General features: G+C 48.3%; 1 protein-coding gene across 4 annotated transcripts in view; it reads left to right on the top strand.

Moving 5' to 3' along the window:
* LOC120941595 (microtubule-actin cross-linking factor 1, isoforms 1/2/3/5-like) overlaps positions 1-13,483 on the top strand; it is a 229,473-nt gene that overhangs the window by 119,887 nt on the left and 96,103 nt on the right. For all 4 annotated transcript variants that reach the window (XM_040355120.1, XM_040355121.1, XM_040355119.1 and 1 more), the window contains exons 11-13: positions 2,871-3,089; positions 9,581-9,784; positions 11,080-11,305. In XM_040355120.1, coding sequence (XP_040211054.1) covers positions 2,871-3,089; positions 9,581-9,784; positions 11,080-11,305 — 649 coding nt within the window. The remainder of the gene's footprint in view (positions 1-2,870; positions 3,090-9,580; positions 9,785-11,079; positions 11,306-13,483) is intronic.

Genomic DNA, 13,483 nt, shown 5'->3' on the forward strand with positions numbered 1-13,483 from the left:
TACGTCGGCAGAATGGCACGGCTGGGCACATCCACGTACATTACCCTTTAAGCCCAGCTGTGGGTCGCGCGCACGCGACCCGGTCTGAAGCTCCACGGCCGCGGGACCCTTTTGCCGCTGGAGTCCCGCGATTGGTCCCCGGAGCTGAAGAACGGGGAGAGGTGAGTGTAAACACGGCTTCCCCGTTCTTCACTGTGGCGCTGTCATTGATCGTGTGTTCCCTTTTATAGGGAAACACAATCGATGATGTCACACCTACAGCCACACCCCCCTACAGTTAGAAACACAAATGAGGTCACACTTAACCCCTTCAGCGCCCCCTTGTGGTTAACTCCCAAACTGAAATTGTCATTTTCACAGTAATCAGTGCATTTTTATAGAATTTTTTGCTGTGAAAATGACAATGGTCCCAAAAATGTGTCAAAATTGTCCGAAGTGTCCGCCATAATGTCGCAGTCACGAAAAAAATCGCTGATCGCCGCCATTAGTAGTAGAAAAAAATAAAAATGCAATAAAACTATCCACTATTTTGTAAACGCTATAAATTTTTTGTGCAAACCAATCGATAAACTCTTATTGGGATTTGTTTTACCAAAAATAGGTAGAAGAATACGTATCGGCCTAAACTGAGAAAAAAAACATTTTTTTTTATATATATTTTTGGGGGATATTTATTACAGCAAAAAGTAAAAAATATTGAATTTTTTTCAAAACTGTCGCTCTGTTTTTGTTTATAGCGCAAAAAATAAAAACCGCAGAGGTGATCAAATACCACCAAAAGAAAGCTCTATTTGTGGGGAAAAAAGGACGCCAATTTTGTTTGGGGAGCCACGTCGCATGACCGCGCAATTGCCAGTTAAAGCGACGCAGTGCAGAATCGCAAAAACTGGCCAGGTCCTTTAGCTGCCTAAAGGTCCGGGGCTTAAGTGGTTAAAATAGCACCCTAAGGCTAAGCAAGCAAATGGCAGCATCTAGCCCCCGCCGAGCTGCAGTTTGGAGACCACTGTTGTAAAAGGATGAATGTCAACAAGGCTATGTTTGCCTCTTCTAATCCTCCTCATCATGGAGAGCTAATTAACCATATATGGTCATGTCTATATATGGTCAATGATGTCACCTGGGAAACTCCATGGTGTGGTCGCCTGGCGGCAGTTTTTCTTTTCTTTCGGCGGACGTCGGACATCATAATTAATGTGAAGCGATCAATGTCATGTGATAGTAAGCCCCGCCCCCACCCAGTTAGAATCACTCCCTAGGACACACTTAGCCCCTTCCTAGCCCCCTAGTGGTTAACCCCTTCACTGCCAGTCACATTATATACAGTAATCAGTGCATTTTTATAGCACTGACCGCTGTATAAATGTGAATGGTCCCAAAATAGCCCCAAAAGTGTCCGATGTGTCCGCCATAATGTCGCAGTCACGATAAAAATTGCTGATCGCCGCCATTACTATTTAAAAAGTAAAAATGCCATAAAACTATCCCCTATTTTGTAGACGCTATAACTTTTGCGCAAACCAATCGATAAACGCTTATTGAGATTTTTTTTTACCAAAAATATGTAGAAGAATACGTATCGGCCTAAACTGAGGAAAAAAATATATTTTTTTATATATATTTTGGGAATATTTATTATAGGAAAAAGTTAAAAATATTGGCCCGGATTCACGTACAATGGCGTATCTTTGTGCGGGCGTAACGTATCCTATTTACGTTACGCCTCCACAACTTTTACAAGCAAGTGCCATATTCTCAAACGAAAGTTGCGGCAGCATATCGTAAATAGGCCGGCGTAAGTCCTCCTAATACAAATGTGGTAGATGTGGGCGTGTGTTATGTAAATTTTATGTGAACCCACGTAAATGATGCTTTTTACGAACGGCGCATGCGCCGTTCGTGAAAGTATCCCAGTGCGCATGCTCCAAATTAACCCGCAAGAAGCCAATGCGTGAACGTAAATGACGCCCAGCCCTATTCGTGAACGACTTACGCAAACAACGTAACATTTTCAAAATTCGACGCGGGAACGAGGTCCATACTTAACATTGGTACGCCGCATGTACGCCTCATATAGCAGGGGTAATTTTACGCCGGGAAAAGCCTAACGTAAACAGCGTATCTGTACTGCGTCGGCCGGGCGTACGTTTGTGAATTCGCGTATCTAGCTGATTTACATATTTCTAGGCGTATATCAGCGTACACGCCCCTAGCGGCCAGCGTAAATATGCAGTTAAGATTCAACGGCGTAAGAGACTTACGTCGGTCGGATCTAATACAAATCTATGCGTAACTGATTCTAAGAATCAGGCGCATAGATACGACCGGCCTGACTCAGAGTTACGGTGTATCTGGAGATACGCCGGCGTAACTCGTTTGAGAATCCGGGCCGTTGAATTTTTTTCAAAATGGTCGCTCTATTTTTGTTTATAGCGCAAACAAATAAAAACCGCAGAGGTGATCAAATACCACCAAAAGAAAGCTCTATTTGTGCGGGAAAAAAAGGACGTCAATTTTGTTTGGGAGCCACGTCGCACGACCGCGCAATTGTCTGTTAAAGCGACGCAGTGCAGAATCGCAAAAAGTGGCCCGGTCATTGGGCAGCCAAATGGTCCGGGGGCTGAAGTGGTTAACAGAACTTCCAGCTTCTTTGCTTTCAAACAGAAGCGTTGTATTTTTTTATGATTGAATACAAGACTTCCTCTGATTGGTTACATAGGTTGAGAAAGAAATCATGACATCATCCGCCCGCCGTCTCCACCTCAGCCAATCAAATTGTCGTTCACATTTTCTGGAATGACATTGTGTGATTTTTGTTTGGATGAGAATAACGCTTAATGAACCTTTGTCTTGTTTGTGTCCCCACTCTGCAGGTGTCCCTGGAGTCCCTGAAGGAGAAGTGTCCCCGGATAGCGGCCCAGGTGACCTCCTCGCCCGCTGCCCTGGAGCACACCCTCGCCATGCTCGCCCAGTTTTCCGAAGCCGAGGAGGAACTGCTGCCCTGGATAGAAGAGACGGAGTCTGATCTTCCGCAAATATCTTCAAACTGCGGCCTTTCTGGAGATTTCAGGGAGCAGCAAGAGAGACTGCAGGTGAGTGCAGGACCCCTGATGTATAGGATGGTGTACATGGGTGCAATATACAGCCTGCCCCTTCCTGAGAGGATAACCCATACAATATACAGCCTGCCCCTTCCTGAGAGGATAACCCATACAATATACAGCCTGCCCCTTCCTGAGAGGATAACCCATACAATATACAGCCTGCCCCTTCCTGAGAGGATAACCCATACAATATACAGCCTGCCCCTTCCTAAGAGGACAACCCATACAATATACAATCTGCCCCTTCCTGAGAGGATAACCCATACAATATACAGCCTGCCCCTTCCTGAGAGGATAACCCATACAATATACAATCTGCCCCTTCCTTCCTGAGAGGATAACCCATATAATATACAGCCTGCCCCTTCCTTCCTGAGAGGATAACCCATACAATATACAACTCTGCCCCTTCCTGAGAGGATAACCCATACAATATACAGCCTGCCCCTTCCTGAGAGGATAACCCATACAATATACAACTCTGCCCCTTCCTGAGAGGATAACCCATACAATATACAGCCTGCCCCTTCCTGAGAGGATAACCCATACAATATACAACTCTGCCCCATTCTCAGAGGATAACCCATACAATATACAGCCTGCCCCTTCCTGAGAGGATAACCCATACAATATACAATCTGCCTCTTCCTGAGAGGATAACCCATACAATATACAGCCTGCCCCTTCCTGAGAGGATAACCCATACAATATACAGCCTGCCCCTTCCTGAGAGGATAACCCATACAATATACAGCCTGCCCCTTCCTGAGAGGATAACCCATACAATATAGAACTCTGCCCCATTCTTAGAGGATAACCCATACAATATACAGCCTGCCCCTTCCTGAGAGGATAACCCATACAATATACGATCTGCCTCTTCCTGAGAGGATAACCCATACAATATACAGCCTGCCCCTTCCTGAGAGGATAACCCATACAATATACAGCCTGCCCCTTCCTGAGAGGATAACCCATACAATATACAGCCTGCCCCTTCCTGAGAGGATAACCCATACAATATACAGCCTGCCCCTTCCTGAGAGGATAACCCATACAATATACAACTCTGCCCCATTCTCAGAGGATAACCCATACAATATACAGCCTGCCCCTTCCTGGAAGGATAACCCATACAATATACAGCCTGCCCCTTCCTGAGAGGATAACCCATACAATATACAGCCTGCCCCTTCCTGAGAGGATAACCCATACAATATACAGCCTGCCCCTTCCTGAGAGGATAACCCATACAATATACAGCCTGCCCCTTCCTGGAAGGATAACCCATACAATATACAACTCTGCCCCATTCTCAGAGGATAACCCATACAATATACAGCCTGCCCCTTCCTGGAAGGATAACCCATACAATATACAGCCTGCCCCTTCCTGAGAGGATAACCCATACAATATACAGCCTGCCCCTTCCTGAGAGGATAACCCATACAATATACAGCCTGCCCCTTCCTGAGAGGATAACCCATACAATATACAGCCTGCCCCTTCCTGAGAGGATAACCCATACAATATACGATCTTCCACTTCCTGGAAGGACAACCCATACAATATACAATCTGCCACTTCCTGGAAGGATAACCCATACAATATACCAGGCATGTCCAAAGTCTGGCCCGCGGGCCAAATGCGGCCCCCCTGTTGATTTAATATGGCCCCTTTGGGGATTTAAATATATATATTGTTTGTGGCCCCCAGGGCCACAAAATAAATATACCGTATTTATCGGCGCTGCCTTGGAGAGGACAGGGAGGGGGCAGGAAGAGCGCCGCCAGATTACATGAAGAGAATGTCCTGTTTACTCAGCAGCGTCTGTATTGGAAGTCCCGTCTCCTGGGATGCCATTGGACGACTGTTCTGTCTATCATAGGAGGCGGGACTTTGTATTAAAGAGGCCACAGAGTAAACAAGAGATTCTCCTGTTTGTAATCTGTTGGCACTCGTCCCGCCCCCTCCCTCTGCCCTCCAGGGCTGCAAATGGGCATCGATCAGGCTGCACTTATGGCAATGGTAAGGCTGCATTCATGGCACATGTGAGGCTGCATTTATGGCACATGTGAGGCTGCATTTATGGCACATGTGAAGCTGCATTCATGGCACATGTGAGGCTGCATTTATGGCACATGTGAGGCTGCATTCAAGGCACATGTGAGGCTGCATTTATGGCACATGTGAGGCTGCATTCATGGCACATGTGAGGCTGTATTTATGGCACATGTGAGGCTGCATTGGTTGCAATGGTAAGGCTGCATTCATGGCAATGGTAAGGCTGCATTTATGGCAATGGCGAGGCAGCTTTCATGGCTATGGTTAGCCCATGCGTGTTATACGCCGATAAATACGGTTTATCCAAATAACACCCCCAAGCTCATCCTTAGTCCTGAGCAGCGCTCTGGGATTCGTTGGGGGCCACAAAAGAAATATATACAGTGTATCCAAATAACACCCCCGAGCTCATCTCTTCCCCACACACAGCCACAAAGGTAAGAGAACTCTTGTTGGGCCGTGTATTGGTGCTCGGACGAACACACTTAGGCAGAATTTTAATGGTTCAAAGAATGTCGGGCAAAAAACTCGGCCCTCACGCATGTTCACTTCATCAAATCTGGCCCTCTTTGAAAAAAGTTTTGACACCCCTGCCATATACAATCTGCCTCTTCCTGGAAGGATGGCATGTACAACAATCTGCCCCTATGGGGAAATTTTTTCATGGCGTTTGCTGTCTGTGTCTCTGCCCTCTATGTGTTCTGGTAGCCACTGCCAACTAGAGATGCTGGTATATAGACTAGATACTTTCTAAATATAGAGCCATTTATCCCACTGTCCATCCAGAGCCTCTGGTTCAGTGACGGCTGGTGCTCAAAATTTTTAAAGGGGGTACAGACAAACTGAAAAAAATAAAAATAAATCAATTGCAGCCACTGAGCCCATCAAACACCGCCACTGTGCCCATCAAACACAGCCACTGTGCCCATCAAATGCAGCCACTGTGCCCATCAAACGCAGCCACTGTGCCCATCAAACGCAGCCACTGTGCCCATCAAACGTAGCCACTGTTCCCATCAAACGCAGCCACTGTGCCCATCAAACGCAGCCACTGTGCCCATCAAACGCAGCCACTGTGCCCCATCAAGCCCAGCCACTGTGCCCATCAAACGCAGCCACTGTGCCCATCAAACGCAGCCACTGTGCCCATCAAGCGCAGCCACTGTGCCCCATCAAGCCCAGCCACTGTGCCCCATCAAAACGCAGCCACTGTGCCCCATCAAACGCAGCCACTGTGCACATCAAGCACAGCCACTGTGCACATCAAGTGTAGCCACTGTGCCCATCAAAGGCATCCACTGCACCCATCAAAAGCAGCCACTGTGCACATCAAGCGCAGCCACTGTGCACATCAAGCGTAGCCACTGTGCCCATCAAATGCAGCCACTGTGCCCATCAAACGCAGCCACTGTGCCCATCAAACGCAGCCCCTGTGCCCATCAAACGCAGCCCCTGTGCCCATCAAACGCAGCCACTGTGCCCATCAAACACAGCCACGGTGCCCCATTAAGCCCAGCCACTATGCCCATCAAATGCAGCCACTGTGCCCCATCAAGCGCAGCCACTGTGCACATCAATCGTAGCCACTGTACCCATCAAACGCATCAACTGTACCCATCAAACGCAGCCACTGTGCCCATCAAATGTAGCCACTGTGCCCATCAAAAGCAGCCACTGTGCCCATCAAATGCGGCCACTGTGCCATCCAACGCAGCCATTGTGCCCATCAAGCGCAGCCACTGTACCCATCAATTGCCGCTACTGTGCCCCATCAATTGCTGCCAGTGTGCCCATCAATTGCCGCTACTGTGCCCATCAAATGCTGCTAGTGTGCATCCCCTGCCCGGCACTTACCTGTCTCTGGTCACGGCTCTGTCCTCCACGTTCTGAGTCCTCGATGTCTTCTCCCGTCCTTTTCCCGTCCTCTGCTATAAATGGGACGCCTGATAGCCGTCCAATCACAGTGCCTGTCCCTGCTTCAGCCATTCAGGTGACAGGTAACCAGACCCGAGCACCTGATTGGCTGAGAGGCGGGTCAGTGTTAGGAAAGCTATTTATTAGCTTTCCTAACACAACACTAAGTAAACAGCGAACTAATCAGGCGCTTCCAAAAAAAAACAAAAAACGCCACTGTAAATTAGATGCCCGGCGCCCGACAAGGACACCTGAAAAGGGGGTGGCAGCGGCGACCATAGATAGATTCATGCAATGCAATGAAGCTATCTATGGTGATAGAGGGGTGACAGGAGAGCGGGGGCGACGCTCCTGTGCACTTTATGGACGCACCGCCACTGCTCTGGTTTATAGACCAAATACATCCTAAATATAGAGGCCTGGATTCAAGAAGCAATTGCGCCTGTGTAACCATAAGTTACACAGCGCAATTGCTTACTTGCCCCGGCGTAACGAATGCTCCTAATTCAGGAACCTCGTTACGCCGACTGCAGCCTAAGATATGCGCGGCATAAGGCTCTTATGCCCGCATATCTTAGGCTGCATTCTTGCGATGGCCGCTAGGTGGCGTTCCCGTTGTGCTCAGCGTATAGTATGCAAATTGCATACTAATGCCGATTCACAACGTTGCGCGAGCCCTGCGTACGCAATTTACATCGTTTACGTACGGCAGTTTTCGCGCAAGGCTGCCCCTGCTATTAGCAGGGGCAGCCCATGTTACGTATACCCGTCGTTCCCGCGTCGCGAAATTTGAAATTTACGTAGTTTGCGTAAGTGAATCGTGAATGGCGCTGGACGCCATTCACGTTCACTTTGAAGCAAATGACGACCTTGCAACGTCATTTGCCGCAATGCACGTCGGGAAAGTTTCCCGACGGAGCATGCGCTCTACGCTCGGCGCGGGAGCGCGCCTAATTTAAATGATTCCCGCCCCCTACGGGATCATTTAAATTGCGCGCGCTTACGCCGGGCATTTTGCCGGCGCCCGCGCAATTTACGGAGCTACTGCTCCGTGAATCAAGGGCAGCGCAGTAAGTTTGCGGGGGAGGCGCAGGGCAAAAACGTTGCCCTGCGCCTCCGTAAAAAATGCGCAAATCTACTTGAATCCGGGCCAGAGTTATTTATCCAACTGTCCATCCACAGCCATTGGTTTATAGACCAGATAAAGAAGGATTGCCGCTCTAAGGCCCAGTCCTCTAAAGCACACGCCCTTATAGGAACTTACAGGTGCTGGCTCTGCTACAAATTAAGAAGGGAAAAAAAATCCTGGATGGCAACCCGTTAACCACTTAACGCCCGCCGCACGACTATTTACGTCCGCAGAATGGCACGGACAGGCAGAAGGGCGTATATATACGTCCTTGCCTTTGCGCGGGTCGGGGGTCCGATCGGGACCCCCCCCGCGGCGGACGGATTCCCTCGGGGAGCAATCCGGGATGACGGCGCGGCTATTCGTTTATAGCCGCTCTGTCGCGATCTCTATGTAAACACGGCTTCCCCGTGCTTCACTGTGGCGGCGCATCGATCGTGTCATCCCCTTTATAGGGGAGACACAATCGATGACATCAGACCTACAGCCACACCCCCCTACAGTTGTAAACACACACTAGGTGAACCCTAACTCCTACAGCGCCCCCTGTGGTTAACTCCCAAACTGCAACTGTCATTTTCACAGTAAAGAATGCAATTTAAATGCATTTTTTGCTGTGAAAATGACAATGGTCCCAAAAATGTGTCAAAATTGTCCGAAGTGTCCGCCATAATGTCGCAGTCACGAAAAAAATCGCTGATCGCCGCCATTAGTAGTAAAAAAAAAAAAATTAATAAAAATGCAATAAAAATATCCCCTATTTTGTAAACGCTATAAATTTTGCGCAAACCAATCGATAAACGCTTATTGCGATTTTTTTTTTACCAAAAATAGGTAGAAGAATACGTATCGGCCTAAACTGAGGAAAAAAAAAATTATATATGTTTTTGGGGGATATTTATTATAGCAAAAAGTAAAAAATATTGCATTTTTTTCAAAATTGTCGCTCTATTTTTGTTTATAGTGCAAAAAATAAAAACCGCAGAGGTGATCAAATACCACCAAAAGAAAGCTCTATTTGTGCGGGGGAAAAAAGGACGCCAATTTTGTTTGGGAGCCACGTCGCACGACCGCGCAATTGTCTGTTAAATCGACGCAGTGCCGAATCGCAAAACCTGGCCTGGGCATTTAGCTGCTTAAAGGTCCGGGGCTTAAGTGGTTAAAGGCATCTTTATTGATATCTTGTGTAGCAGATTAAATTCAATACAGTCACTTCATGTTACAGAAAACAAGAAAAGCCTCCGACGCGTTTCACACGGTATGAAGGTGCTTAATCATAGCACCTTCATACAGATTTTTTCTTCCTTCCTTCTAAACCAGATACTTCCTAAATATGTAGCCATTTACTTCTGTTTGTCGGTCATTGTTCCAGGCTCTGCGGGAGGTGGTCGCTGAACATAAGCCACTCGTCACCAAACTACACCGAGTCGCCTGTAAGCTGTCTGAGTTGTGCCCGGAGGAGAGTCCCGTATTCCAGCAGAGGTTTGAGAGCGCAGAGAAGCGTTATTGTGCCATTCGGGAGGCCGTCCGCCAAGCAGCTGCCATCCTTGAAGATACCGTCCCCCGATACAGCCAGGTTAGTTGTGCAGTTTTCATTTTCTGCAATAATCTCCCAACCAGGGCCGCCATCAGGGGGGTACAGGCAATACACCTGTAAGGGGCCCGGAGGTCCCCAGGGGCCCGGATGGCAACCCCCTTTTTTTTTATGTATTTTTTATAAATGTTTATATTTTATTTAGGGGGGGTTGCCATCCGGGGCCCTGGGGACCTCCGGACTCATAAAAAATAAAATATATATTTATTATTATTATTATTATTATTATTATTATTAAAGGGCCCAGAGGTCCCCAGGGCCCCCGGATGGCAACCCCCCTTTTTTTTTTATAAAAAAATTACATTTTTTTAATATATATTTTTATTAAAGGGCTCAGAGGTCCCCAGGGCCCCATGTGGCAACCCCCCCTTTTTTTTATACATGTTTAATTTTTTATTTTTGTTTATATTTTTTTATTATTATTTTTTATTAAAAGGCCCAGAGGTCCCCAGGGGCCCGGATGACAACCCCCTTTTCTTATGTATTTTTTATAAATGTTTATTTTTTTATTTAGGGGGGTTTGCCATCCGGGGCCCTGGGGGCCTCGGGGCCCCTGGGGACCTCCGGACTCATAAAAAATAAATAAAAATGTTATATATATATTTATTATTATTATTATTATTATTATTAAAGGGCCAAGAGGTCCCCAGGGCCCCCGGATGGCAACCCCCCCTTTTTTTTATATAAAAAAAATTACATTTTTTTAATATATTTTTTTATTAAAGGGCTCAGAGGTCCCAGGGCCCCATGTGGCAACCCCCCTTTTTTTATTTATTTTTTATAAATGTTTATTTTTTTATTTTTGTTTATATTTTTTTTTATTTTTTTATTAAAAGGCCCAGAGATCCCCAGGGGCCCGGATGGCAACCCCCCTTTTTTTAATGTATTTTTTTATTTATTTTTTATATATTTTTTATTAGAGGTCCCCAGGGCCCCTCTTTTTCTAATTTTTTTTTATATATATATATTTTTCTTTATTTCTTATTTTTTTTTGTAAAGGCCCCCTCCCCGCTTCTCAATTTGCGGCAGCCCCCCCGCTTCTCAATTTCAGGCGGCAGCAGCACCACCCTCCCCCTTCCCCCGGTTCTCTGCTCCAGGGGGCCCATGCCTGAAGCTGTGTCCAAAATTCCCTGCTCCCAACACCAACAGAAAATCTAATTCTTTCTACAAGGGTCTAGTTGGTATGTCTATTGTGGGTCTTCTCTATCTCATGTGGGGTTCATGTATGTTCCCATGTCCATAGAGTAACTATCCAAGCTTTGTACCCTTCCCTACAGATCAGCGAGAGGATAGATATGATGTCTGAGAGCTTAGAGCGGCTCAGGGACCGCATGCAGATCACTACGTCGGTACGCGGGGAACCCTCTCGGATTCGAGAACAGCTTCAGGAAAACGCTCACGTTCAAGCTGAGCTGGAGAAACTGGGAGTCGCTCTGGAGAACATCAGCAAGCAGGGCAGTGAGCTATCTTCCAGCCTTCCAGATGATGCTAAAGAGCCACAAGGTATTTGTCTTCTGGATACGGTATGTGGTTCTCAACCACCAGCCCTTGGCCTCCCTTCTGGGCCTCCAGCCAGCCACAGATCCCCTAATGTCCCAGGGAGCCTTCCGGTTCCCATAGTGCTTTTCAATCTGCCATTGGCCCACAGTGCCCCCCAACCCCCTGAGAGACCCCATAGTGCCCTTCCAACGTCCCACCTTGTGACCCAGCACCTTGCAGTGCCTACTAGATTGTTGCAGAGCCCCCATGGAATATCCCCATAGTTCCCCAACTTCAGCTCCAGCAGGGCCATATAGTTGGTGTGACCACATTTCCAAACTGCCATTCAGGGACACACCCCCCCCCCTCTCTCACCTTCCCAAAAAAAGATGAGGGGGGGCGGGGGGAAATGTAGTCTTGGGGTTGATGGGGAATTTGGCGGCGGGTTATTTGCAGTGGCGGCTGGTGCTCACAATTTTTTTTTTGGGGGGGGGGGGGGGGCGCAAACAAATGAAAAAAAAAAAAAAAACAATTGCAGCCTCACTGTGCCCATCAATTGCAGCCACTGTGCCCATCAAACGCAGCCACTGTGCCCATCAAACGCAGCCACTGTGCCCATCAAACGCAGCCACTGTGCCCATCAAATGTAGCCACTGTGCCATCAAATGTCGCCACTGTACCATGCCATCAATTGTCGCCACTGTGCCATCAATTGTCGCCACTGTGCCATGTCATCAATTGTCACCACTGTGCCATCAGTTGTCGCCACTGTGCCATGCCATCAATTTTCGCCACTGTGCCATCAATTGTCGCCACTGTGACATGGCATCAAATGCAGCCACCGTGCCATGCCATCAAAAGCAGCCACTGTGCCATCATTTATCGCCACTGTGCCCATCAATTGTCACCACTGTGCTATGCCATCAAACGCAGCCACTGTGCCATCAATTGTCACCACTGGGTCATGGCATCAAATGCAGCCACTGTGCCATGCCATCAAACGCAGCCACTGTGCCATAATTTATCGCCACTGTGCCCATCAATTATCACCACTGTGCCATGCCATCAAACGCAGCCACTGTGCTATCAATTGTCGCCACTGTGCCCATTAATTGGCACCACTGTGCCATGCCATCAAACATAGCCACTGGGCCATCAATTGTCACCACTGGGCCATCAATTGTCGCCACTGTGCCCATCAATTGTCACCACTGTACCATGCCAAACGCAGCCACTATGCCATCAAACGCAGCCACTGTGCCATGCCATCAATTGTCACCACTGTGCCCATCAATTGTCACCACTGTGCCATCAATTGTCGCCACTGTGCCATGTAAAATGCTGCCAGATTGCCTCAGGCACTTACCTTTCTGGGGTCAGCCATCCTCCTTTCACCATCCCTCGATGTCTTCTCCCACCCTCAATGACGCTTCAGCCAATCAGGTTACCGGCGTATTGTGCGTTGGACGTGTGTCTGGCTGGGCGTATGTTATGTTCACTGCGTACGCGGTGATCCTGCGTAGCTTAGGCAGTTGTGCCGGCGTGGTTGTGAGCAGGCGCAGGGGGGGTGCTGTGCATGCGTCCACGTCACAGCGCATGCGCAGTTCATGATACGTAACTGTCTGGCGCTCGGCCCATCATTTGCATGGGGTCATGCCTCATTTGCATAGGGTCACGCCCACTTCCACCTATGCCGGCGTGCGCTTTCGAAACCCACGCCACGCTGGCGCAGCGTTGGGAGCACTGGCTTGCTGAATGCAATGCTTGCCTCTCCGCGCTACGTTGGCGTGGCATACGGTGTTTGCTCTACGGCGGCGTAATGTGCGCCTTGCTCTCTGTGACTCTGGGCCGTTGTGTTTACACTAACATCTCCCAGTTTTATGTCTCCGCGAGACGATCGCGTGTATGCCCGCAGCGATTGAGTCCGCAGGACCCGCAGGCGTGCTCACGGAGATTGCAGCGGGCGCCCGCAACAACCACTTCTTAAAGGGGACGTAAAGGTACGTCCTTCTGCCTGCCTGTGCCATACTGCAGACGTATATCTGCGTGCGGCGGCTGCTGCTCTTATGCCACGCAGATTTTAGGCTGCATTCTTGTGTTGACCGCTAGGGGGCGCTCCCATTGTGATCAGCGTATAGTATGCAAATTGCATACTAACACCGATTCACAATTGTTGCGTGGGCCCTGCGTACGCAACTTACG

The sequence above is a fragment of the Rana temporaria genome, chromosome 5, assembly GCF_905171775.1.
Source record: "Rana temporaria chromosome 5, aRanTem1.1, whole genome shotgun sequence".
NCBI lineage: Eukaryota > Metazoa > Chordata > Amphibia > Anura > Ranidae > Rana > Rana temporaria.